Source organism: Haemaphysalis longicornis, unplaced genomic scaffold (genome assembly GCF_048455015.1).
Source record: "Haemaphysalis longicornis isolate Haplotype H1 unplaced genomic scaffold, Haemaphysalis longicornis Haplotype H1 scaffold_1, whole genome shotgun sequence".
Lineage (NCBI taxonomy): Eukaryota > Metazoa > Arthropoda > Arachnida > Ixodida > Ixodidae > Haemaphysalis > Haemaphysalis longicornis.
The window spans coordinates 409,849,228-409,876,935 of NW_027526203.1; the positions used below are offsets into that span (position 1 = coordinate 409,849,228).

The 27,708-nt window shown below is 49.7% G+C and overlaps 1 protein-coding gene and 1 pseudogene across 3 annotated transcripts in view; both read right to left on the reverse strand.

Moving 5' to 3' along the window:
- Positions 1 to 6,045: 6,045 nt before the first annotated feature.
- Positions 6,046 to 27,708, reverse strand: part of LOC144155482 (uncharacterized) — a 43,526-nt gene continuing 21,863 nt past the window's right edge. Inside the window, exons 2-5 of one of the 3 annotated variants that reach the window (XM_077686952.1) lie at positions 16,135 to 16,326; positions 15,528 to 15,755; positions 10,196 to 10,340; positions 6,186 to 6,328 (exon numbers count right to left, since the gene is read on the reverse strand). In XM_077686952.1, the coding sequence (XP_077543078.1) occupies positions 6,321 to 6,328; positions 10,196 to 10,340; positions 15,528 to 15,755; positions 16,135 to 16,326 (573 nt within the window). In that variant the 3' untranslated portion in view covers positions 6,186 to 6,320. Of the gene's footprint in view, positions 6,329 to 10,195; positions 10,341 to 15,527; positions 15,756 to 16,134; positions 16,373 to 27,708 lie in introns of all 3 variants that reach the window. The other 2 variants (XM_077686951.1, XM_077686953.1) reach the window with 2 other exon arrangements.
- On the reverse strand, positions 24,497 to 26,097 carry LOC144172489 (uncharacterized; annotated as a pseudogene).

The following is a 27,708-nucleotide window of genomic DNA, read 5'->3' on the forward strand; positions in this document are numbered from 1 at the left end:
AGAACTGGCATACATTTTCTGAACAACTCGGTGGCATCTTGTCCAAGAATGTGCCAAGTGCACTTGGTGGACGTCTACTACGCCCGACCCTCGTCTAGAACCCAAGACCTTGACCTACTCGTACGCAGCCACTCAGACGCCCCAGAAGCTCATCACCTCAATTCAGGACAAAGTATTTGGCTGAATCCCACTAACCCAAACTGGTCGCACCGTTCGCAGGGCAAGAGCTCTAGCAAGCCCTGTCAAAAATCACTCGTAGCACCGCCCTGGGCCATGGTAAAATAACTTGCTCCCTCCGGCAAAACTTGAACGACCAACTAGAAGCCCTTCTATCCTGTTACGACACCCACTGGCAACAGGGCACAATCTCACAGCAGTGGCGCCACGCGACATTACTCACCTGCCAAAACTGAACGAACCTATTACAATAGGTAATTTGCGCCTCATCTGCCTAACCTCGGGTGTTAAGAAACTATTTAAACTCCTGGTCACCCGAAGACTCGTGGACTTCTTTGAAGAAACACTCATTCCCTGACACCATGTTCAGCTTGCCCCCAACTCCACTCGGGACATTTGCCTCTAAATCAAGGAGGAACTCGTAGACTGCCTCAGAAGCATCCACTCTAGCCCTATTTTCACATTAGACGTGCAAGGGGCCTTTGATAATCTCGCACACAAGGCAATTCTCGCCAGGCTTCAACAGTCCAAGTGCTGGGAAGTAACGTGCAACTATGTTGGGGCATTCCTCACGCATCGTACAGCTAAAATACACATCAGCCGGCATACATCTGACATAATGGTACCGGCCAAAGGCACCCCACAGGGATCCGTTAAATCCCCGTTACTTTTTGCCTTGTCTGGCCTACCTCCTCTCCTCCAAGCAATGCCCAACTTGTCACATGCCTTATGTGCGAACGACCTGACCATACGGACTACTCAAGGATCTTCCAGACAGAAGCAAGACTTTCTACAAGCAGCTGTTTGACATGACGCTAAACTCTACAAAAGTGTGGCCTCACCTGTAGTCCAGCCAAACCTACCCTCCTGCTGCTACATGCCTGCACATGTGGCCTCTCCAGCCATCCCCCACCCAATTCCACAATCCACATAAATAGCCCAAATTTACTCATAATTTTCGGAGTGCACACTACCATGATGGATCGGGTGTGGCCCTTCTACCCACTCTACAAAAAGCAGTCTCGGCTGACCCCTCTCATCTAGTGTATATGCACCCGCCACTCTGGCCTCTGTGAAAGGGACACCTGCCAACTGATCAAGCAATGCTCATCAGTTGCGTAACATAAGCTACACCTTATGTGTCACTGGAGATGCAAGAGCGCAGCAAACTTGACGCCACGTTACTACAAGCCACCAAGACGGCCCAGGGACTACCATCATTCACCCCTACAGAACATTTGCTCAATCTAGGCATCCACAATACTCCACCAGAACTTCTTGAAGTGCACCACCAAAGTCAGTTCCACTGTCTCACCCCAACTTGCTCTGACTATACTAATTCAACAAACTGATCTCCCCACCACCGGCATCGTGTGGACCCCTGCCCGCACATCTCCGAGTTGGCACACGCTGCAGCTCGCGAGCTCACCCACGGGGCCTTCCTAGTAGAAGATCACGAAAACTCGGTATCTCCCCCCCAGCTACTCCGTCTATCCCCAACTTACAGAGACATCCTCCAACATTCCGGTTGAACGCCCCCCATCCCCACCTGTCCCTCATCACCTCAAAAGCCCGCAAATGGCGAAGACTTTAAACAAATACCTATTATACCTACCTTCACAACATCTCTCGCACACAACAAATAAATTTATACTTCTGCCCCCACTGCCCTGCCAGACGCAACACTGCCACTCACCTTGTATGGCGATGCCCCAAAACACTCCACCCCAACCCCCACCCTCTGGAGAAATGGGAGTGCTTGCTGCGCGGTGGCCGGCTTGAAGACCAGGTCAACCAAGGCGGCAGCCCTTGGTGTGCCGAATAGGAGTACCACGTACCCCTCCCACCTGTTTAAACCACCTTTTCTATTTAGTAAACCTTTTACGAATGGACGAATAGTTACCCAAATCCCCGTTCGGGCTTGGGTTTATGTTTTAGGAAATGACTTGCATCTTGTGGTGTTTTCTCTTTTTTTATCTCCTAAAATGACCATAAACCCAGCCGCCTTCTTTATTTCTCTCCAGGATGCGTTTCGTGAGGATATGCTGTGACTAGCAATGCTCACTGTGATGTAAAGGCCTTGTTTTGAGCACAGCTCATTACTCCAGGTACAAGCCCAGAAAATGGCTTGTTCCTCGTAGCATCAATTGGACCTTCAAAGCTCGGCAAAAGTCAAGCCAGCACCTCATGTGTTTGCGCAATGAAAGGGTGTAATCACTCAATCATTCCAGAGGGAGGAGGGGAATAGGAGGAAAAAGGGTGGGTGCCATCAGAAAATGATACAAGGAGGCGCTGCCTGCATTAAAGTTAGCTGTGCATTCGCGCCAACTGCCCTGGGCAGCATCTGTGTTTTGTCTTGCGGTGCAATTCTGCGAGCGTTCACTGCATGCTCTCGGCACAAAAACAGAGTCGCTCGACAAACTTCGTTTATCCACAGCAAATTTATACCTAGATTCTCTGCCGCCTGTAGGTGCTAAAAAGCTTCGCTGTTCATCCACCCTTATAGTGAAATGGGTCGTGATTTTTTTCTGTAGAACTATACAGCTGTACTCCTTTCATTACGCAAAGCTTTTATGCTTCACAATGTAAACTGTTAAATGTACTCGCAGTGGTAGCAGCAGTCGTGGCAGCACTTAATGTATTTACATGCATGTTTACCTTGTATTTGTACCTGCAGCATTGAAATTCGTACGTTATATCATTTTTGTTTAGTTACCCGAGTCCTTTTTGTGTGTGCGAGTTTCAATTTTGAGCCTGCTTTGCTCTGTCGTGGTAAATGACTGGACACGTCCTGTTGTTTGGGTCCACCTTGGGGGTACTGAAGTACCCTTTGCCAGCACTTTGGTGCACTTAAAGGAGCACTGACACGAAAATTTTGTTACACTTTTATTGCTTTTATCGATGCTTAATGGCCTGGCGAACCTGAAACAGCACTTCAAATACTTCAGCGCGCGATAGTTAATTACATTGAACGGCCTGAAAATCGTTTGTTTCAAATTCCCGCGCTTTCATCCCGAGCACTTCAAATACTTCAGCGCGCGATAGTTAATTACATTGAACGGCCTGAAAATCGTTTGTTTCAAATTCCCGCGCTTTCATCCCGAACGGCGCATATGACAGACTCCCTGCCTGACCTCACCGCTTTGTGCGGACGTCACCGGCGCCCGCTTGAGAGGGTGCTGCGCCCGCTCGCCGCTTGTGGGGCCGCCCGCATGATGTGACGTCACGAGCTTTTGACGAGCGCTGCCGCGTCACTTTTTTGGCTCTCCCTGGATGATGTCACGCTGGTGTCCATTTGCTGAGTGCCGCTCCGCGCGCTGCTCCGTTGGCGCGATAAATGAGATCCAATTAAACTATGTTCTTCGCGTCGCAGGCCGCTCATATTTCACCCAGGTTATTCTGTTGAGTGAAGGAAGCGAACTGTGCAATAATATTAACGCCGAAAATTGCTGTCAGTGCTCCTTTAAGGCCTGGTAGTTTAATGCAGTGAAAGCTACTCACTGCACTGGTTCAAGGCTCTGTTCCCCTGCTGCTGCACCGGGCTAGTATACACATCATTTGGCTGCTGGTTTTTGCTTGCTTTTAAATGAAGGTGGCGCCATTTGTTCTGCACCTAATGAAGTTTTGTCAATCCTAAATTGCGGTGTTGCTTACGAAATTTTGGCACAAATCTCTAACTTAAAAAAAAATGTCCTAGTGTATGCTACTGTGCATTGTGTGGTTCATGCCTGACATTTTTAGTCCTGTGTGCTGAAAGGCCATGCGTCCTTTGCGACAAATGTTTGAGCAGTTGCTTTCAGTGCTGAATATTCCTGGTTGCAGGTTGGCAACCAGAAGCATAGTTAGCTCGATCGCAGGATTTGCTCCAACGCTTGATCTATGAAGTTGTTTGGCTGAGCGTTGGCTACTTCTGTATAGCTTGTAGAATCTTTCACAACTAATGTTTGGCAAAAGCATTTTACATTTTTGGTTCTGCAGGCCAAATTCAAATAGGGATTAAACTAGTCTGCGTATTTTGTGTACTGCCAGGACCGTTGATTTCATGGTTGAGTTGTTCAGCAAGCATTCATGAATGTAGGTAGAACCTGCTCCACACTGAAAACAATTAAGTGGCCACCAGTAGTGGTTCTCATTTATAAATGCGTTTGTGTAATTGGTTCCCATTGCAGCTTTGGAGAAACGTGGGAATCGCCAGAAAATTCGTTATGAAATACTTTGTGTACTTGCTGCTCGTAACTTTGCATGCAGCGGTGATCCGGCTAAGTGCAGCACAGACAAGCAGCGCATGCATGCATGCCTTTTCACATGGCATGCACTCTTGTGATAGTGTACACACTAAACCTTTTTAAGTGGAAAAAGGGTGTTGGGAGGCCATTGCACCCTTTCCTTTGAATCTCAACACCTCTATTCGTAGCTCTATGCCCTTTTTGTGTGGAAAAAAGGTTGTTGACCAACCTCAACACCTTTGGTTTTTGGTAGGGTGTTGAAAGGGTGTTCAGCTGTTGATTGATTAAGGTTATGCATAATTGCACTGCGAAGTACAAGACGTCCCCTCATGCCTTCCTTCCTACCTCGTAAGAAATGTTCAAAAGCAAAAAAAAAAAAAATATTGGTCTCTATCATGGATTGCATGTTGGGTATCCTCAAAAATGTTTTTTCTTGACTTCCACGCTCTGATAGTGATACTGCTGCCACTGTTGTAATAGTACTTGGGCAAAGCCGTAATGGAAAGTAAGGAACAGAGCAAGCATTCTTTTCTTTTTTGAGAAAGCTGCATGATGTCCACATGATGTCACCACACGGCACTTGTGTAGCCTGTGTAGAGGCCTCTAAATTTCTGAACCGAAAACGAAAGAAAATTACCCCTTATCGGAATTCAACAGCTGGTTACTGATTGCCCTTGAAGTTGCTTTTTTATCGTAACGCATGTGCGAACTGAAATTAAGTACAACAGCACGGAAGCACGGCTTCATATCATACAGCGGAAATAGGCGTTGTGACATGGTTGCTGAGGGGCTACCAGCACAACGGAATGAAATACAGATTGGTAACTATAAAAGAGAATGAAACAATAATACAACAGTTGCCTAATGCCAAGTAACTGGGAGACCTGTTTCACATGCGTGTAAGTACATATGTCTTTCAAGAACGCTTCGAACGAAATTTGCTTTAACTAAGGCATTTGATTAGTGTGCTTAGTGTTGAAATGAGGTGGTATTAGTAATGAGGTTGGTGAGGTTACCTTGAGTGATGTGTATGGCACTTAATCCGCGCTGAGGTGGGATTGCCTACGTAAACATCCAACTAAATGGTTATGTTGAGGCGGTGGTCTCCCTGGCAGGTTGTCCCGCTTAGATGTCTTGCTCCGACGACTTCGCTTGGGGGTACGTGGCCCTCACGCCGGCTGTGACGAGGACCTGGCCTCCCCAGTACCATGCCCCGTTTGGCTCGACGTACCCCTTCTGTCCCGCTCCTGTAGGCTACAGCAGAGCATTTGGTGTGGAGTTGCCCTGCTCTATAAAGACTATGCCTCGTGTACCTCGCCTCCTACGGCCCGCGCCCCGGCCGTCCCCCGGACTTCGCCTCATGGACACAAGGTCCACATCACGGCCCACTTCTCCGGTTTCTTCGGGAATCTGGAGTCTATATGTATATATATTTTTTGTGCTGATTAGTAAATTTCCGCAATAAAAAACAACAACTTGGCTTTTAGGGGAAGGCGAACCTCGCGAGACCATTCACGTATACCTCTGATGTAGAGTTCAACTTGTAGTCGTGAATTCATCAGTAATGCAAAATTTAAGACAAACGCCAGCTTCACTTTTTTTAAAACATTGCCTGATATAAAAGCGAGTTTTCTTTCAATAATAGCGGCTGTACAGTATCAAAACACACAAAAAAATGCTTCGCTGCAAATGGTGTCCGAGAGGTCAACGCCTATAATGACCGGCTTCTTGTCCTATTTGGGGAGGCAGAATGCCAAGTAAGCGGTTCCTTCGTATAATGCCTCCCGAACGTTGACTAGCTTGCGGTCGCTGAAACTTATTGGCACAGTGCACAGGTTGTAGGCAGGGCAGTTGCACGTCTTGTAGGTGGCGTAGAAATCTCGCGTCACGTGTCCACAGGGCTCCTCTGGACTGCATTCAGGCAGCTGAAAAAAACGCGACTAGATCAGAGTGTGTCACAAAAATACCGACCATTTACGCCGTGTTATACGAAAATAGACACCATTCAATTTCTGTATTGGTTGGCAAGCGAGGCGGGTCTTTCCCGCTGTCCATTGGACACCTTTCAAACGCGGCTCTGGCCGTCGTTCACACGCGAAGCGCAACGTTTGCAAAGCATAACTTTTTGAGCGAGACGTTGACGTCAAAATTGTTGCACAGCTTTGAGATCGATGGCTCTTTGTGATGCCATAGTGAAGAAGCGTTGGGAGTGCGCTAGCGCATCTCGTATAAAGTCTGTAAAAAAATTATCTCTATAGTTGCACTAGGTTTCTAGGGGCTTAACTATCGAAGTTTGAGATGGTTATTCCACCTTCGAAGTGATCTGTCAAATAAAATAGCTAGGTCGACCGCCAGCTCCGCCGTTTCTCCAGCTTTGCACCACTAGTGCTAGCTGCGCCTTTTTTTTTTTTTTTTTTCTTTTTGCGTTTTAATAGCCCAAGGAAGACCCCTTGTGGTCACACTCGAGCAGGCGCGAAAGTCGGCTTCACTGTTGTAATACCCTATCTGCGGCGGTGCACCCTTTCCAGGCGGTGATGTTTTTTTTTTTTTGTATTTTATTGGGAAGCAGTATATGTCTCATCCCCACCGCCCCAGTTTTCATTACAGTGAAGCCAATTTACTCAGCGCCGCTTCTATGCTGCTCTTCGCCACCGCCGACACCTTTTCACAGCTGTTATGCCCCTCGCCACTATTGATGCCTCTTTCATAAGTTGCGCATACGGCTGATAACGGCGGCAGCGCCGTTACCAGGTGATTTCGGATAATCAACAGAAGCGCGAATGGGCGTCAAACGACGTAGCCGCTGCCGTTACTGCCAGAAATTCTACCTCGTGTAGCAGTTGCGAATTCCGCCCGGATGTAGAGCAACTTGCCCAGTTGGAACGCCAGAGTGAGCCCATAATTATTCTTCAAAGGAAAGGCTTTCCGAACGACATGTTCGCCGGTGTATTTCGCGCCTAAGCACACGCTAATCACTGGTGGCCGGTTTAAGCGTGCACGGTTTGGGGGTGTAAGTCGGGGGAGTGCACACGCAGCTAGTCTTCGTGCCCGTACCGACGACACGCCCTTCGTGCTGGTGGGAGATTTAAATGTGCAAATCTCACGGCTCAATGCGACCTGTTGGCTGTCCTCCGTGGTTGAGCGTTTTGGGTTTGTGTTGGTGTGTTACTGTCAGTAAGATGCCTACTACGCGATTAAAGAAAACGGACATGTTTGACCGATAGTATAAAGCTCAAGTCCTTCCAGGTTTTAACTCGCTATGGGATGGATGCGTGTCATCTGCTCTGAGGAGGAAGAGTGGGAATTGAAGGAGCGTCGGACCGCACAGAAGAGCGAATGGGGGGCGAAAACAACGGAAAGGCATAACCTACAAAAGTTAACAGTATCGCACAAATCAATGTTGCCGCAACAATTAGTGTTCATTGACTCGGCGAACGGTCAACCCCCACTATCATCTGTCATTGAGCTCACCTGTCATCATCATCATCAGTCCACCATTGGAAATCATCATCGACTGACGGCTAGAAGAAGACTTTCCATCGAAGTACCCATGAAGTTCGTGGCAATAAAGCCAATTCTACCAACCCTTAACCACGAGATCCATCGTCCTACCGGTGGCAATTTAGACTACTAAACTACTAATGTGCAAAATTAAGGCATCTAGATATATTAATCCCAGCACACTTGCAAGAAACATTACAGTGTATACGCAGGCTAATCTTTATTGCCGTGATAAGCGCCCCGCCCCTTTTTGAAAAAAAAATACCGACAAAAAAGAAAAAAAAGACAACACCTCATATAGTACTTAGGTATTTTTAACGCCCTCCCCAAACCAAACCCCCCCCCCCCAAAAAAAAAGAAAAACTTTCACGACTTTGATATGTCTATCACACAGTTATTTGTATAATACATTCTGAATTCTGAGGGATATCGCGTGTGAAATGATGTATTGTGTAATATGGAGATGAAATGTGTGATACGATGTTAAACCACGCGTTCTAAAAAAAAAACTTGTTGAACCCACACCTGTTGGACAATTCGTCCGATGCCCTACCACTGTATTCTACTCCGTCTTTAGCTTATTAATGTAGCCTTTAACGAAATTTTGTGGTCCATGATGACCGTGGCCGGAGCAGGCGCGCGCCAAGCAGGGGCTCTGCGGTAGCCGCTGTCGGCTGGTTGTGCGGCTAAAGAAAGCGAGGGGAACTTTTTGCTGTTGCTTTCGTATTTTGGCTGGCGCGGCAAGTGGCGCGAAGTGCCTTCGCTGGAACGAACTGCCTGCTCTAAGGGAGAGGGAGGGGGGGGGGGGGAGAGAAAAGGATGAACACTGGCCACGATGAACGAAAGGAATGAGGAGAGAAAGTAAGAGAAAATAAACAAATGCTGGTAGTTCTCAGTAGAGGTAATAACTCAAAATGTCCAATTCGTTCTGAAGGCGATCTCTTTGGAGGCGTCGGATTCGCCGCTGTCGCAATGATGTATGATGCTATAGGTTTGTTGTGCGTAGAAGTATCAAGTGCTGGTCGCCGCCAGGGTGCTATGGGGACTTGGTAGTCGGAAAGTACTGATGGTGTTCTGGCGTCCCACGCGGCTAAGGCGTGTCCCTGGTGTGTAAGGGGTCTTTTGAAGTCCTCCTTGGCTTTGGCTTCCTGAATGGTGGCTTCAATAGGAGGAAGAGGTACAGCTTGCTCCAATTTACCAATGGGTGTATGCTTTGGTAAGCAACTGACCGTCCGGAGGGTCACCCGATTTAGCACCTGAATGGTTTTGGTGTGGGTCTTGTTGAGGTTGTAAGCCGTTGCACTGTACGTGAGGGTGCTCACAGTGACAGCCCTGGCCATATTCAAGACGGCTTTCTGTGATGCTCCACCATATTTATTGGACAGTCGACGAATGGAATGCAGGATGGCATTCCATTTCTGTTTTAATATTTTGAGCCAAATGCCAAGACTTTTTTGTTCCAACTGGAAGGTCTAGGAATGTAATGGGCTCAGTTGAAGCAGATACGTCGCAGTTGACTATGTTGACTGCAATTTCTTGGGTAGGGTTAGGTGGCTTCAACCATATACTGCCAGGAACTCGGTTTTTTCAGGTGCGAGTTGCAGACCTATCTGAGCCAGAGTGAGCTCAAGGCTGTTCCGCGGCCTGTAGCTCAACAACCTGTCCTTTTAAAGAATCAAAGTCGGCCCGCTTCCGTCCAGACCGTGATATCGTCAGTGTATATGGTGAAGCGGGCGCCTAAGTCAATTTTAAGTTGTCGAGCTACTCTGGTCATGGCCAGGCTGAAAAGTAGACGGCCTAAAATCGATCCTTGGGGAACACCGCGGTCGAGGTAGTAAGTCGCGGAATCCCATCCAGGGTGCGAACCGTGAAGGCGTACAGGCCGGCTTTGTAGAAATGCTCTAATCCATGTTTGCGTGCGCGCACTAGGGTAGGCACGTGCCAGTTCCTCTAGAATGACCTGGTGCCTAAGTCCAACGCCTTTCGCAGATAAACCGCCATGATGACATCAGCGGTGCCGCGATGGTAGTGGGGGTGGTTAATTACCCTGCGCAGAAGTCGGAGGCTATCACGCGTGCCAACATATGGGTCCGAAGCCTGTTTGGGCTGGGTAAAAATACGGTTGGACATATTCTAAATAACGGGTGAGCCGATTGCTGATAAGCCGCTCAACCAATTTGCAAATGGCAGGCGTGAAGGAGATCGATCTAAGGTTCTTGATTTCACTGGAAGGCTTGTTGGGTTTGGGAATGGGGAAAATAAGTGTTAGTTTAAGGTGTTCTGGCACTTGCCCGTGCTCCCAGAGGTCATTGATCTGACACGAAATATGTTCCAAGGCCTCCGATGGGAGGTTGCGGAGGTGCTGCCACGTGACACCGTCATGACCGGGTGCAGAATGACGCCGTCCCTGGCGGATTGCGATGCGTCACTCGGCCGCTGTAAAAGGTAGACCCAAGTCAGGGTCAGGGTGAAGGATATCGATACTTGGAAGTGGAGCGGGGGGAGATGTGGCAGCATGGGGAAAGAAAATGCTTATAAGTCGCCTCTCCACTGTATACGGGTCTGCGCTGAGGGTTAGGGTATAGCGAAAATGGGGGATTGTTTTTTAGTCTTTTTAGTGAAGATGCGGTGCAGACGACAAGGTGCCGGTAAGCCTCTCGCGTGACTGAGGGTGTCACAGAAGGATTTTCGTTTTCGTCCAGGGGTTTTCGTTTAGTTATTTTTGATAAGCTGTAATAAGTTGGTATTGTTTCCGGATCTTCTGGAGATCTTTGTGGTATATTTCATTAGATCTGTGGGTGCGAGTGAGGTCATTTACCTTTTTCAAAAGGTTAGCCATGTGGTTGTCCATGTGGGGTGTTTCAGTTGCACAGTCGATGTCCTCCTGTGCCCGGGTACATGTTGTGGTGATTAAGGAGCAGAAGTCACTTAATGAGGTTGGGGGTGATGCACTCATTATAGCATCCCAAAAGGTATCCCAATCAATGCGCTTCATGGTTTTCCGTTGGCAGATCTTTCCACGAAGATGGATAAGTATTGGGAAACGATCACTGCCCCAAGTTGTAAAGAACTGTAACCATTTGCGAGTAAAGCCAGAAGTGGCCCAGGTAAGGTCGGGGTAGTATCTTGCTGGAAGAATGAAGGCCAACTCGAGTGGTCATGCCCGGTTCATTGAATAAAATGAGATTTGAGGCCTGCACTGCAGGCCTCACTGCAGAGATTTGAGGCCAAATACTGCACCTGTAAGGCTATCCAGCAAAAAAGTGAAAGCCAGCACCTCTCCGACAACTCGGGGAGAGGGGGAGGGGATGTTTTATCACAGGGTAAAAAGAGCGTAATAGAAGAACTCCTTCACCGAGACCGCGAGTTTATCGGAACGACTCGGGCTACGTTCCATAAACGCAGGATACGCTCACATATCTGTGAGTTTCGATATCAGTATCATAATCTAGTCGGCCAGCCGAACTCGTTGAAGTCAAGATTAGATCCAGACAGCTTCCGTATGATGAACCACGGTGAAATGTAGCGCTGCCATTAATTAGTATGCAAAGGCCGTATCCAGACGCGAACGATGCGAGTTTTTAGCCCCTGGGGATTCATCTTGGAGATTCTCCAGACTGGTTGGTTGGGACTGGAGTCTCCGTTGAGGATTCAAGGGACCAGTGCTGTAGTGGAGATATACTCCAGTTTCGGATGGTCAGTATTAGCTGATGGGTATGTATGCACCGAGAAGCGGGAAAGAGAGCTAGCGTTTCTTTACAGTTAGGCATACATAGGGGCCATGATGCCGTAATGAATGAACTCTATAAGTGAGTTCTAGGCGGATGGACACCATTTCTTTGCTGTGTTTCCGACAGGTAGAGGATTCAATGTCTTCATAGACGGACAGTCTAATTGCAGTGGGTAAGTTTTGTTCACAGATCACAAGAATCGGGAAGAGATTTGTCACCACAAACAGGCGAAGATCAGAAATTAGAGGTTTGATGCTTCTGGCATTCCACTAAAAAAATGGAAGCCCCACGGACCTCCTGACGAAGAGATGAGGCAACATTAACTATAATGTCATTCGAGGCTGGCAAGTATCGTATCTAAGGCATCCACGACTTCCGGAGCGCACGAGGCGGTCGGTATTTTCAGAGTATACAGAAGTGTAGAAATGGCGTTGATGATCGTCCTCAGCACTGCGATGACTCGTAAATCCTCCTTCGACGAGGCATCCGAAGCCTGGTGAAGCTTCGCATCCGCCCGTTGGGGCTGCGCCGGTAAAAGAGACGCCAGGGAGAGGGAGCGAGAAAACTTCTTTATTGGGAGTAATGATGTTCTCGCGGGAGTGGTGCCCTCTTCACGGGTACCTATGCCGTCGTCTTGCTACAACCGCTCTCTCAACCAGCAGGAACTAGCCGGTGAGATGGCAGCCTGGGCCAATTATCCCCTGGTGGGGCGACCTCCCGGTTTTGTTGACCTTCCCAGTTGGAGTTGCGCGGCTTATTGACTCCCCTGGTAGCACGGTGGATTCTTCCACCGTGCCTGGTAGTAATGGTGGTGGTGGTGGTGTTGGCAAGGGTAGCGACAGGGGGGGGGGGGGGTGCTGGAGGCAGTGCCATCGTCATTCGCCTAATTTTATTGTTGGCTGCATGGATTGGTCAATGGAGAGCATTGTGGCGAAGTTGAACTCCATGATTGTCTTAGAGCGTAAATCCGACGCTGGCTCTGACTCGAATAAAGGTACAGCCTGCCTTGAAATTTGCAATTAATGAAGTTGCTCTCATGAACTCTTTTTAAGAACGTGCAACCTTGGAAAAGCTCTCAGTCGAACTTTTAGCTGGTGGTGTTCTGTTAAAAGCGAGCTTTAAATAAGACGGTGGTAACGGCACGTCAGCAATTCCGCACAATTAATTAACCTGCTAAGGGTGTGGCTAGATTTTAAATTAGCAGAAAAGCTGGGCAAATGTGATATTTGACTCGTATAATTGATGGTTATTGGTGCATTGAAAACAGTATGACGACAAATGCAGCTCCCGCCCTGCTTGCGACAAGACGTGGAAGCGTTCCAACGACACCATATCGTGCTATAGCCATGAGGCGTCATGGCTATATGGCACTACAGCAGCAATTCTTACTTGGTGCGAGTGCGGAGGCATGTTTTCACCAATATATCTACATTTCGAGGAACTAACCTCAGTGACTATCTGTGTCGCTGCTTAGTACAGAGGAAGCTGTAGACACCCGGGAACTTTCTAAAGAATCGAAATATTGGTTAAAATGGTTTTTGTTTCTCCTCGAGTATCATACAAAAGGATCAACTGAACGGTACATTTTACACGGGTGATGTAATGTTTAAAATATATCTTATTAAAGGGACACTGAAGTGATATGTAAACATTGCGGGATTACTTGCGCAAATTGTAGTCCGGAGTCCCCAGGCCATGTTTCGACCACCCTGGGCGCGTTTACGCAATTTTATTTAGTAGAAAAATTAATTCGAAAATGCTGTCCTCCTCTCTTTACGCTCGCCCATTTTCTGCGGCGTTTTCGTGTGACGTCAGGAGGGGATAAGCTGGCAATTGGCTGCGCTACTGCACGGCTCCCAGGCCTTCAGACGGAGTCAGTCGGCCCAGCGTTTCGTCCGCCGGCCGCCGACGGGTCGTCGCAATTCGTTCGCTCAGTTGAAACGAAGCCAGGACACGTTTGTGAATGGTAGAATTTTCCTTTCTTTACTTGGTTAGTTTGTTCACTGTATCTAGCTCCAAGTCAAGGTCGCTTCACACAAGCGCTGCACAAGCGCACATGCGACGCTTCGCTGACTGGTATGCCAGTAGGAAAATATAAGGCCTCTTGAAGGCGGGAGAAGAGTCAGCGAAGTCAATATAGGTACTAAGGAAATAAAATCAACTGATATTTTTACCGTACAGCGTAAAACTAGGGTGCGGGAAGCACTTTTTTGCGCTGGGCGAACAAGCACAGCGGTCAGCAGCACGACTACGCATCTGCGAACGCTTTTCCGTCTACGAGCTATTGTGGAAACTCGGGCGACGCTTACTGCACGAGCGCAATACAACAAATAGTCAACTAAGCTGCTTGAAATGCCAAAACTAAATAAAAGTGTAAACTGATTGTACAATATATACCCTATATTACCAATTCTAGCGGAGCTCGCTCCGTGGCCGAGCGGTCTGGGTTGCTAGGTATGCAACCGTAAGTGTTTTGCAAGTCACGAGTTCGAATCCCCGCGGGTACGTGCTTTTCTTTTTGTAAGTTTTTTTTTTTTGTAAGTTAACTTTTTCGTTTTCCACCGATGTTTTCTATATTGAATTCACCTTTTTTTGGGCCGCAACGTTCATGGCTCCACGAACTAGTTCACGAAACGCGCGCAGGCTGGCACTGGCGCGCTAGCGAGTTCTCGTTGGCGTGCCGTTTCCATAAGCACCGACTGCTTGCAGGCAGTGGGCACAGGCCAGAATGAACAGACCCTTGGCCTGGTGCGAACACGCTTTTTACGACACAGGCATGAGGGAGGCAAGCTCCAAATATGGGGGAAAAGCGCATCACATTTGGGCGTCTGCGGGTACGCGGAGGGCGTTCATGCACTGCGTAGGTTTCGGCTAGTGAATGCTACGATTCCAATCCGTCCTAGGAGGCTTATCTTTATGCATTTTTACAGCTGACAACATGGCAGAAGCGCGGAACGATGATTACTGAGTTATTGACAATGCCCATCCAACAACGCCAACAGTTGTGTTTTACAGAACCGAAACCGAAACCGAAACATGTTTGGTTGCTCACCTTGGGCATCGTCCAATCACGGTGCCCGCTCCTCCTAACGTCACAGCTTTAGTTGGTGCGGCCGCCGCAAACCGCGCATGGTAGTTTTTCTTCTTTCGCGCTTTGTAAAATAATTACCGATTTGTCAACCGAATAAACGATGAAAAGTGAGCTAATTTGAGCCAGTCTACGCAGTCCAAGCAAAAACGGGAGCTTGACAAATTCACTTCAGTGTCCCTTTAAGCCTACATAATAACGGCAATGGATTTGATAAAGCCTAGGAAGCAGAGAAGAGTGTAACGAAGGCGCAAGACATTTTTGTATGCTTTCCACTCGTCCTTTTGACATGCAAGATCTTGACACGAAAAGATCATCTGAGCTTAGATTAAGTCGTTTTTTTTCAATCATAAATGACTCTCTATCGATGGTGGTGTTTTTTGTTTATTGCGAGAGATTGCTCTACGGCATAAGAGGAAGTTTTAAAGGTACAACATTGCACCCTGGTGGTTGATATAACCATTCGCACGAGAGAAATGTAGAGAGAAAGCGTTGATGAAAAGTGAAGTGGTCAGCCCTAGTGTCACTAGGCTGCTTATTTAGTGACTCTAGTCAGCCCCACTAGTGGCAGGGCTAGCTACTTCACATGGGGTTCAACGAAGTGAGGGGGCGAGTGCGAGAAGAAAAAAGAAAAGGCGGACGAGGGGGGTGGGGGGCACCAGGAAAAGTAAAGCGTGCGACACCGCAGCATATGCACTATAACATCGCGAAAGGTAATGAATGCAAAAGAAAACCAAAAGAGTGCAATGCAAGCACGTCGAAATAGTTGGAAGAAACCCTGCATGCTCTGCAACATGAACATACCGATTCGCAGGTGAAGTACTGCCGTTGTTCATAGTACGTGAGGTCTGCCGTGTTATTTCCGTGGGCCCTACGGTAATAAACGTCCGAGTCCTGGCGTGAGCAGCGACACAACACCTCGGCATGAATCTTCTCGGCGTTCTGGGCTTCGGGAACGATTTTTCGGATGATTTTGGTTACCAATGACACTTGACTGGCGTTGCACTGGGGAGCTCGCAACGGAGTGCACATCTGCGAAACCAAAGAGAGATCACAAACTGCACCATTGCACGTGCGGGATGGTTCAGTGCTAAAAACTAGTATGGCTGGCTGTTGTGGGGGTGTTGGAGATGAAGAAAAGAACAATTATTTCTGCTACAGACGCGATGTATATCAGGCACTATATCGTAAATTTCGCGTACAGTGTTTTGGAAAAGGCAAACCTGCAATATCTCGCGCTTACAATCGGCCGCAAAGCCACCAAAACCGCACTCCAGTCTGGACCAATACAATCGCTAAATACATTCGTCTGTTTTGCTGTGAACGAAACACGCTCGAAGCTCAGTATTCGAATCGTTGCCTGAAGCCTGTTGAAAGTGAGGGAGTCTCGTTACTCAACGAAGCGGCGAACCTTGAGCTGTGTCCTGGCGGTGAGGTTCACTGCCGTTCCGTTGGGCGTCCCCTCGAAGCCCTCGGGACAGGGCTCCTTGCGCGGGCAGCGGCAGAGCCTGATCTCCAGCGGGCTCTGCCAGTACCGCCGGTGCACCAGGCTGCACGCTGACTGTTCCGAGGCGCACGCCGGCAGCTCGCGCTCCCACGTGGCCTGCGGAAGGACCAAGTTCACGCGTAACATCCATCGCTGTGCGCCACTGCATGAAGGCCACAACAATGATATTATAAGACGTAGACTATCATCGGAACGCAGACGCTCCAGGTGCTCCGCATTCGTACGTGGTGGTGGGCAATTGGCTACCAGCTGTTCTCGGCCGCTTTCGAATGTCGGACAAGACCATATTAGGTGAAACAAGTTCGGGAGGATATTAGCGGCACCGCAGAAATTGCACGTAGTACGAATTTAGTCACTTGCCAGTGGTCTTTACAAAGCAGTGTAGAGCGGTCTGACAGCCCTAGTAGGGCCTGCAAACGGACAATTTGTGTTTAATAGCGTACATGAGATTTTCATTGAGGCTTTCGACTCCCCTTCCCTCATCTTCCAATAACCCCCCAGGGCCTCAGGCCTATTTCTAAATAAAGTCGTTCATTCATTCATTCATAAGACGTAGTCTTTTTCGGGCTACCTAAACGTGCGAATTTGTCTCTGTCTGTCTGTCTGCCTGTCTGTCTGTCTGTGTCTGTGTCTGTGTCTGTCTGTCTGTCTGTCTGTCTGTCTGTGCCTGCCTGTCTGTCTGTCTGTCTGTCACTGACTCTGAGCCATAAATCTTACAAATTAGCCTGCTCACTGGGGGGTTACTGACCCACTTCGAATTGGTGGCTGATTGTACTGATTGGTGAAGGGAAGAGTGTAGAGGAGCATGCTGAGAGTGGCAGAAATGTAGGAAGGAGTGGGAGACGAGAAATGTATCAACCAGTGCGTAGTGGAAGGGGATGCGGAGACAATTGCTTGGAAGTGAACAGGGAAGCGTGGGGAAATTGAAGAGGAGAAGGAGGGGAGGGATTGATTTATTGATTGAAAGGGCTGACTACCAAGCCTTCGCACTCATCGAGACGCTTTTAATTAACAGCTCCTGATCGAGCGTCTGTGTAAACAGCGATCCTGCAGCACTTCTGACTGCGTTGCGATTCGAGTGGAACCAACCATTTTTAACAAGAATTGCATTTCAAATGCAGTAGCCGTGGGAAAGATCATATACTGCTATAGCGAAGGCATTCATACAGAGACCCCCCGTTACGGTCCGAGCACTTCAATATAGTTAGGTTCTACTGTAGTTTGTGGATATTCTCTTTCATCTGTCTGACTAAATTATCTGTTCTGTTCTAGCATATCAGTTTCGTTTGGGTTGACTGAATGTACGTTTTTCAGCTTGAAAGTTTATTTCTTGTTCTCTTTTTTCGTGCGCCAGTGCAAAGGCCTATGAGCTGTTCCTTGGCACGTTAAGAATTTTTTGCTTGTTGCTATTATTATTATTATCATTATTTCACTTCTGCTGTTCCTTTTGTAGCGAAAGCTACACTACGCTACCTCGGGCAGTCTTCGCGGGGTGACCAGTTTTGACCTTGAGAGCTAGAGGTCAAACCACACCCCCTTCCGCAAACGCCCGGCACAAAGCAGCGGCCCGATGGCGGGGAGAAATAGGCGGCAGGAGAGAGATAGGCGAGAAAGGAAACGAAACGTGCACGAGACGTGGCGGAGGAAGGGGAGGAGGCCTCCGCCGTAGCGATAAACGCGCGCCACGTGCGGCGCAGAGTCACCCTTCCGCAAGAGCCCGGCACGAAGCAGAGGCCCAATGGCGGTGAGAGATAGGCGGCAGGGGAGAGATAGGCGAGGAGGGAATGGAGACGTGCGAAGCTTTCGCTATCAACTAGGGTTCACCAAAGCTAAACCGCGGCAAATTTTCTAAAGCTTCTCCATTTGAAATACTCATCCGTTGCTGAAGTCTGCTTGGTGAAGCAATTCGTGCCGTAAAACGAAGAAACGAAAGCGAAGAAAGGGACGCAAGCACCGTATAACAGTAAACAAACTTGTCGAAGTAATTCGGGCCAAAATACGAAGAAACGAAAGCGAAAAAGAGGCACAAATACGATGTAGAAGTAAGTTTCTGTGTACCACCAGGATTTATTTCGCCTTCAAAGCCCGTGAGCCGACCTAAGTGCCATGAGGAATGTTTAATGTTTTGGTTTAATCATAACTTTCGTCGGGTTCTAACAAATATGTTAACAAGCAAAATGAATTGAATAACTTAAACCGTCTCTTATTTTTTCGTACTACAGCTCGCTACCTCCAGAGAGCCGTCCAAGCAAGATGCGTCAGAATAATACCTAAAAATTAAAGCCGTATCACTCAATGTGAAAGTTGTCGGAAGTGCAGAGCAGTGATTCGTCATAATGGGCTGTAGCGCCGTTATCCGCTCATTGCTACCACCCAACGCATTTCAAATTTACCGCCTTCGTAGTGCTCGCGCGCCCCCTTCCGGAAACTGCGGCAGCGGGAGTTCTGTTCTTTTTGTGCCTGCTTTTACCCCCGCACGTGCAGGCGTTGCACTACCACTTTTTTCGCTCACTATCGTAAAAACCACCCAACGAGCGTTCCTAAATAAATGAACGCGGGCGCTGCCCATAATTACGTATATTATGCCTCAAGTGTACCTGCAGTTTTCTTTACGCTAAACAACGGGGAGATGTATGAGAAGCACAAGCGGTTCACGATTTTCGAACGCTTATGACTACATAAACCGCTTGGCTTTCAAGCCTCTGGGTTACGCCGTGACGACAGCCTCTACGACGGAACGCCGTGTGGCTCTACTTGAGTCCAGCGAGCGAGCCACGACGACAAGGCGAGCCCCTAAAGTGCTCTGCACTTAAAAGACCTTGCAGCAGCATGCTGCTGACTCCACACCTAGACATAGCGGCAGGTGCACCAGATGCCCTTGAAGACTTTTTAATGCCATTCGACGACCAGAACCACGCGAGCCCGCAAGATGACCAGTCTCTAGCAAAGACAGTTAATGAGGTGGACAAGAGAGCCAGGCAAGAAAGCTGACCTTTCCAGCATCATCAAGCAACTATGCACAAACATAATCAAGTTTTAATGGCTTGTTCGAACACTCGTTCGAAAAGTTTTGTTGGCTTGAGTGCAGCCCAGCGACAGGTGCTGCCTCGCTTTTCTTGAGCATTTCCACCGGGGGGTGTTACATCGAAGAAGAGTAATTTGGACGTTTCGAAACTGGAGGAAAGCGATATAGCAGTTCGATCAGCACGAAAAATCTGGGGGTCGTGTAAACAGTCTTGACCTGTAATCTTTCCAAGGCAGGCAGATCTGTTGCCTAATTCGATGCCAGATGAATGTTTCGAACTACGAGCGTCTCAAGTAAAGAAAAACCTGCAACAAAATCGTATGTGCTAGAACGAAGGGCCCACTGAGAGTGAAGAAAGTGCAGAGAAATGCCCGTTTAGAGACAATTAGGTATTTTAATTACAAATACAATAATAATAAACAAATAACAAATCTTAATTACGAAGTCTTAATTGCACATAATTCAGTTCCGTAATGCACGGGAAATGTTTCAAGACTCCGAATTGGGAGCGAAACCCTGTGCACGTGTATATGCCCATCATGTGACGGTGCCTTCGGAGTCTCCAGGATCGACAAGAGCAACAATTCCCGCTGCCACTCTTCCTTATCGCTTCCATTAGCGTCGAGGTTCAGGCCGCCGTTCTCACTCACGTCTACCTTCTTCGTGGTACGCCAATCGTTGCTCCAGTTGGCTTTTATTCACGGCTGTCTGTGGCACCGGCTCACTCCTTCAGACGGCCGAGGTCGTCCTTGGCTGTGCCGTCTTCCAGCGAGCGCGATTCCTCCGTGCCGCCGCGGCAGTGCTCACCCGGCGGCCCGTCAAGCGGCGAGCGACCATTGCGCCAGCAGCTGTTTTCGTGGCGACCAGACGCGGTGTATGTCCTACCATATTCTGCGCATCTTGAGGGTTTGCCGGTCGAGGCGCTTTCTTTCCTTGCTGCGTTCCCGTCGTAGCCGGACCGCCCTGCCGGTGACGTCGCGTCTGAGCTGTTTTCCTGCTGTCTGCGTCGCTGGTCACGCTTGCGGCCGACGGTGTTACGACGCTCGCCGAGCGCGTGGGGCACTGATCCCAGTAGTAAATCCTTCTCGGCTCCCTTCTGGCATGCGTGGTCTTCGTACCGACCCTGGTCGACGGAATAAAGACTCCGAGCAGAACCCGCGTGGAGTCGCGCGGCGTTGCTGTTCACAGGGGGAGACCAGAAGCGCTGCTCACCTTCGGTCATAGTGACCGCTGCGATGGACGGCTGGGTGTTCTGCACGGCCAGGTGCTTGAATTCACGAAGCGATCCGTGCATGGGCACGTTTTGATCAAACGGCGATCGCAAATACCTTCCGTGAGCGTATTATCAGTAGGCGGTGGGCCTAAACCACTCGGGTATACACGGTGGCTACGACGGCGACCGGTGGCCGATGATCGCTCTTGAAGAGCTTTTTTTTTTTTTTTGCGATAGTATGCCCTTTGGCATAGAGTCTTAGAGGTACAAGTTGGCACCCGTTTCCCGGAGGAAATCCAGAAGACAGCGGTGGTGGGGCCCCCACAGCCATCGTTGGAGATCAGGGGGTCTCCCAGGATGCAGGCCTGTGCCGCGAAGGTGTCTGGATCTCGCTGCACTCAGGGTAGGGCACGTCCATAGCAGGTGGTTGGTGTCGGCGTCTTCGGCAGGAACCGTACAAAAGGGGCTGATGTGGAACCCTGAATTCGGCTGACATGATGCCAGCGAGCCACCGGTCACGAGGTGATGATAATGTAAAAATGACGTGAACGAAGTTTGGACTAACTCGTAGAAGCTGAATATGGTGCCTTCCGGACGTGATAATGATGCCATCCTAAGTTGAACTACGGAAGCCCCGCGGTGCACATGATTATAATGCTTACGTGATTATTATTTTCTTATGATTTTAAATAATATTATTATCATCATTGTCGTGTAGCCGGCACGGCGACACGCAAAAGTAAACACCCTACACCACTGTATGATCCATGACAATAACCCCGTTTAATCAGCGCGTATCGTTTATATACACACGAGCGCAGTGGCGCCATTCATTGTGTGTCCAATGACTCAGAAGGCCATCTGGTGTAACCGAACAACACTACATCTACCCCCTCCCTTAACAGAACACAGATTATGTGCATGAACAGAAATAGTCACTACCCGTGACAGTAAAATTATAGTAAAGTATCCACTGTAAACAAGTCACCGCACATAGTCCCTGAGTCTCTCTGGTGGTCTTCGCTCCCGTGTAGAGCGACGGAGGGGCACCGGCTGCTCCTCTGGCTGATGGAAGGCCTGTGGTTCGTCGACACGATCAGCACCCAGTCCTGAGGTCGTGGTCCCCGTTGGTGGAGGCCGTGGTGGGCTTGGCGTATGAGGAGGCAGTGCTGACCCCCCCGGAGACTGTGCAGCTTCCTGTATTGGGGTATTTTGGGACGTGTTGCTCTTTGCCTTCGAGGACGGTGTCCGTGCTGTGGTGTTTCCTGCCGACCCGTCTGTCCCCCTGTCCTCCCGCAGCGGTTCTTGTCTTGCCCCTGTTTCTTCGTGAACAGCTTCGTGGGGTACAGCAGACAGTTGGGAGGCATTCCAGGTACGGCCGTCCTCCAGGTGGAATGACCATCGTCCTACCCGCTTCAGTATTTTGAGTGGAGCACCAAAACTAGGGGTGCCTTTCATTCCAGGTACCGGGCATTTCACCCGCACGTAGGCCCCCACTTTAAATTTGGGCTCCCTGGCTGCTCTTCGCTTGTCTGCATACACCTTATTTCTCTGTTGGTATTCGCAGACACGACGCCGAAGTCTACGCAGTTCACGGGTGGGATGGGTGCTGAAATCCGCTGATGGCTGGCCAACAACATCTAATGATGTCCTCATGTGGCGGCCATGAAGCAACACTGCTGGGGAGATGCCAGTGGCGCTGTGGGGTGTGGCTCGGTAAATACCCAGGTACTCTATAACAGTGGTCTTGATTGGTCGCTGCTCTAGGAGAGCTAGTTGTATATACGATTTCAAGACCCTGTTGAATCTTTCCACTAAGCCATTGGCTTGAGGGTGGTAAACTGCCGAGAAGAAATGCTTGATGCCCCTGTCCGCAAGGAAGCACTCGAATTCACTCGACGTAAACTGTCGGCCGTGATCCGAGACCAGTTCAGTAGGGTAACCCTCTCGCGCAAAGACAGCAAGCAGGAAGTTGATCACCGTGCGAGAAGTGATGTCCCTGCAGAACGCAATCTCTGGCCATCTGGAGTAGTAGTCCACTACCACGATGACAAATCGACAGTCAGCCGGTGCACGTTCAAAGGGGCCCATTATGTCTATGGATATTTTGTCCCAGGGCCTGTCAGGAAGCGGGACAGGCTGGAGTGGTGCTTGCCAGTTCTTGACACTCTTGTCCGAAGCTTGGCAGACGCTGCAGCTACGGACGGCGGCCTCCACATGCTTGTCAAGGCAGGGCCACCAGTACTTTTCCCTGATGCGCTGCTTAGTCTTCACAATTCCCGGGTGCGACTCATGAGCTAACTGGATGAATGTATCCCTTAGCTTGGCAGGCACTACAATGCGTTCTGTGCGCAGAACCAACCCATCTACTACCGAGAGCTCGTCTCGTATTTCGTAGTACGGCGTCAGTTCTGCGGCAAGTCTTTTCCTTGTTGGCCATGATGACTGGACAAAGTGCACGACCTGCCGTAGTATGTCATCCGCAGCGGTAGCAACCTGAAGATTGCCCCAGTGTACAGACGATGTAACCAAGGACACAACCTCTTCATCAACCTGGAAGCCACCCTCTGTGTCTGGCACGGGCAGTCTGGACAAGGCATCTGCTACCTGGTTGTGGGCTCCGCTGCGGTACTGTATTTTGAAGTTGTAGCGCAGCAGTCGTGCGGTCCACCTTGCGATACGAAGTGGCCGCTGTCCTGTGCTACGGGACGAGAGCAATGCCACCAAAGCCTGGTGATCCGTCAGTAGCGTAAATGATCGGCCCCAGAGGTAAACGTGCCACTTCTCGCAGGCCCAGAGACAGGCAAGGGCCTCACGCTCTCCAGCCGAGTATTTCCGTTCTGTCTCTGTTAATGTCCGCGATGCAAATGCCACAGTCCGCACATGGGACCCCTCCACTTGCTGCAGTACGGCACCGAGACCGTACGCAGAGGCACCTGTTGCGACAATGACCGGTAGCGTCTGGTCAAACATTCGGAGGACCTTGTGGGATGCTAGAAGTCTTTTTACTCCCGCGAAGCTCTCTTTCGCGGCGTCGTTCCAGTCGAAGTGCACGTCTTTGCGAAGTAGACGGCGCATTGGCTCTACTTCCTCTGCCAGTCGCGGCACGAATTTAGAATAGTATTCAACTAGCCCCAAAAAGGAGCGTAGCGTGGCTGCATCTTTAAGCGCAGGAGCATTAATGATTGCATCAACCTTGGCCTGGAGCGGTGCTATACCCTCTGCGCTGACGCGATGTCCTAAGAACGATAGCTCCGACGTGTTGAAGACGCATTTTTCGTTGAGCTTGAGCCCAGCTCCTGCTATTCGTTCCAGCACTTCCTTCAGGTTTTGCCTGTGTTCGCTCTCCGTCTTGCCAAAAATGATTATGTCATCCAAGTAGCACAAGACCCCTTTGCAACCTCCAAGAATTTGCGTCATGATCTGCTGAAACGCAGCTGGTGCCGATGCCAACCCGAAGCAGACCCTCTTGAATCTAAAGAGGCCATCGTGCGTTATAAATGAAGTTAGGTCTCTGCTGTCTGGGTGGAGTAAAACCTGGTAGTAGGCTGATGCCAGGTCCACCTTGGAAAAGCAGCGTGCTCCATTGAGGGCATGAAGCAGCTCCTCCATATGAGGCAAAGGGAAGTTGTCTGCTACTATAGCTTTGTTGGGTTCCCGGAGATCGACACACAGTCGAATGCTACCATCTGCTTTGCGGGCTGCTACAATAGGAGATACCCACTCGGAAGCATTGACTCTCTCAATGACATCAGTAGCAAGTAGCTTCTCAATCTCGTCAGAGACAGGCTGGCGGACTGAAAATGGTAGGGGCCTCAGCTTCTGTGCGACTGGTTCGATGGAGGTTTTCATCTTGACTTTGTGTTGCACACCTCTTACAAGTCCCAGGCCAGGCAAAAACAAGTGGCCAAACTTTGTCCACAGTGTTGGCGGCATACCAAACTTGGGAGGGCCGAGGGGTTTTGTATGCATGGTGCTTTGGGGAAGGCCTGAACTCATAGCTGGAAGCTCTCGGCATTACTGCGTGGACATTTGCAGGCAGCGCAATTCCTCTCCCATGATGCGAAGACCAAGGGCTTGAACAGCATCCAGGCCAAGGAGAGATGTACCACATGGCGTAACATGAAAAGTTACAATGGCTTCTTTCCCCTTGTACGTGACTATGGCGTGAAATGACCTGAGAACGGGAATCTTCCTGCGCGAAAAATCCAGCAATGTAAGATGGGAACTTGTCAGTTGTATTGCGCTTGCGAACAAGCCTTGGAATTGGTGCTCATCCATAATAGACACGGCCGAGCCTGTGTCAACCAAGAAGTTCATGGTATGCACCCGTGTCGTCGCGGAAACTGGCGCGACCTTGACATCCACGTAGACGCCTGTACTCTTATCAGTACGGACCGCCAAGATGCTAATGACACTGGCAGCATCATCTTCCGGAACGATTTCATGGACCTCTGCAGAATACCCGTCTCGGCCGCGACGGTAGCTGCGACATGCTCTCTTAAAGTGGCCGCGGCGTCCGCAGGCAAAACATGTGCGACCGCGCGCGGGACATTCCGAAGGCGAACACCCTGCTGCGCCGCAGTTTCCGCAGGCATTTGCATTTCTAGGCCCGGGGACAATAGCGGCGGCGGCATTCACATCAGGCGAAGGTGCGTGAGCAGCTGAAGTAGCGACGCCCCGGGAGGCGTGTGCCATTATCGCCGTTATCTCGTCGACCCTGCCTGGCTGAGCTGTCTGGCAACTGCTGCTGAATGCGCTGCACCGGACTGGCGAAGGCTTCGGATTCACGCTGGGTTTGTTCACGAAGCCGTGCTACCTCGACAGCATGATCGAACGTAAGGTTATCGCCTTCCAGCAGCAATCGCTCTCGTAGCCGCGGGCACGTGACGCCTGCTACGAACTGTTCACACAGGTTTTCGTCCGCTTGGGTGGCGAAATTGCAAAGAGCTGCTAACTCCCGAAGCGCTACGGCGAAATCAGTGATGGGCTCACCCTGCAGTTGACGACGCTCCCTGAATCGATGGCGTTGAAGGCGGACGTTGCAAGGGGCGGCGAAATGCTTCGAAAGCATCTCAACGGCTACGTCGTACTCGTCGGGTGGGCGCGGGGCTCCAGTGGTCCCGTCTTGTGTTCCAGTAGCTGCAGTGGTTCCGATGATTCCAGCGGCGGCATCTGGCGTGGGCGTGACACCGGGTGCAGCACTCGTTAGCTCTGCCTTGGTTTGCGTCGTACTAGGCGGAAGCGCGTCGAAAATGCGCTGTCCTTCCGTACCAAGACAGTGCAGCAGGAGGGCTCGGCGACGGGGTGCGGGTAGCTCGGTCGCTCCGGACGCCAGCAGAAACCTCTCGAAGAGGCGTAACCATCGGGCCCATGGAACATCGGGCGTGCCGGGGGTGGCAAGAAAAGGAGGCGGTGGCAAAATGCCCGTGGAAGACATCCTCGTCGCCAGAATGTCGTGTAGCCGGCACGGCGACACGCAAAAGTAAACACCCTACACCACTGTATGATCCATGACAATAACCCCGTTTAATCAGCGCGTATCGTTTATATACACACGAGCGCAGTGGCGCCATCCATTGTGTGTCCAATGACTCAGAAGGCCATCTGGTGTAACCGAACAACACTACAATCATCATCATCGTTCACCGTTGCCGCTCCCGGTCCCGTTCGTTTTGCTCCTGGTGATGGCGCGCCTCCGACGAACGTTTTCGACCGTCACCAGCAGGGGGCTGAAAGGCAGCACCGTGTACAACAGGAGCTTGCGCCTGACGGCTACAGCCCGTCTGCTGTGGTCACTGGCATCGATGCCTGTTTCGCATCTCAAATGACTTCAGCTACAGGAGGACCGATTGATTGATTGATTGTAGGGTTTAACGCGCCGACGCAACGCAGGCGATGAGGCGCGCCGTAGTGGAGGGCTCCGGATTAATTTTGAACACCTGGGGATCTTTAACGTGCGCCGAAATCTCGTACACACGGGCGTTTTTGCTTTTCGCCTCCAGTCGTCTCTGCCGTATAAACATTGCTGATGTAAATGACCAGGCTCATCAAGGCTCGCCCGAACTCAAGGCGGTGCGGTTGCGGTAGCTGCCGAAGGATTTTAACGCGAATGCTTTGAATGGCCTGTTACGCGAAAAACCGGCGTCCGGCGTCGGCGTGACCGAAAAATTGCCGAAAGTGCAAGGAGAATAAAATTAGAGGGAAGAAAATTCGCTGATCTGGGATTCAATCCAAGGGCTTTCGGAACGCTCGTATAACACGCATCCTCTGCACCTGAGCCAACCGCTTGGCTGGAGCTGACAAAAGGTAGACCTAGTTTATGTGTTGGGGACTTCCAGTTTAAAAACGCATGTTAGAGACAAGTACTGAGGCGTATAGGAATCTCTGCACGCTGAATACACTAGTGAGAAAGAACATAGACGCTCAAAAAGTATACAGGTGTATGATTAGGGCGATCGCACATGCCACAATAATTTACCGGATATAGAAAGCGACGCAAAGGGAAAAGGAACACGGTGATGAGGATGAGAGCACAATACTTTCATTGATTCCTTTTTTTCTGGGCACATACCTACTTTGGAAGAGTCCTTCAGGGACTCTGGTATTGGCCAGGAATTGGCCAGGCCGAAGCAGTCAACAAGGTCTGAAGCCTGGGGGTCAGGACTCCTGCGCATCTTCGTCGGCTGCCTGATTCCCGGGTGCCGCCGAATCATGGCCAGGAGTCCAGCCCATGCGGACTTGAGTGCCATGGAGTTGTAGGGTCATTGGGCCATAGTTTGCCTGATACCTTACTGTTTACTGAAGGGTGCATCGAACATGGTCGTCGAAGTTCTTGAAATACTTGGTAGGAATCGGTTAATATTCTGATCTTTCTGGTATGGGTTGATGATGGTCTTATACATAAGGTAGTAGTTTAAATTATTCGATCTTTTTTTTTGACGATGGCTGTTAGCACCTTACGAAAGTCATTCTGATTGAATCAAAACAACACAAATTTCTTAAGGCACTTATGTCGGCTTGCGTGCCTTGAAGATCCTCAGGACACTTATCAACGACTTCTTACTACTACAGCGTATTTGCGTCCTTTTCTTCGCTTTCAGATTACTGTCGCACCCTAAAACGAAGAAGGGGACGCAAATACGATGTAGCAGTAAGAAGTCGTTGATAAGTGTCCTCAGGCTTTCGCATTCAAGGCACGCAAGCTGACATAAGTGCCTTAAGAAATTTGTGTTGTCTT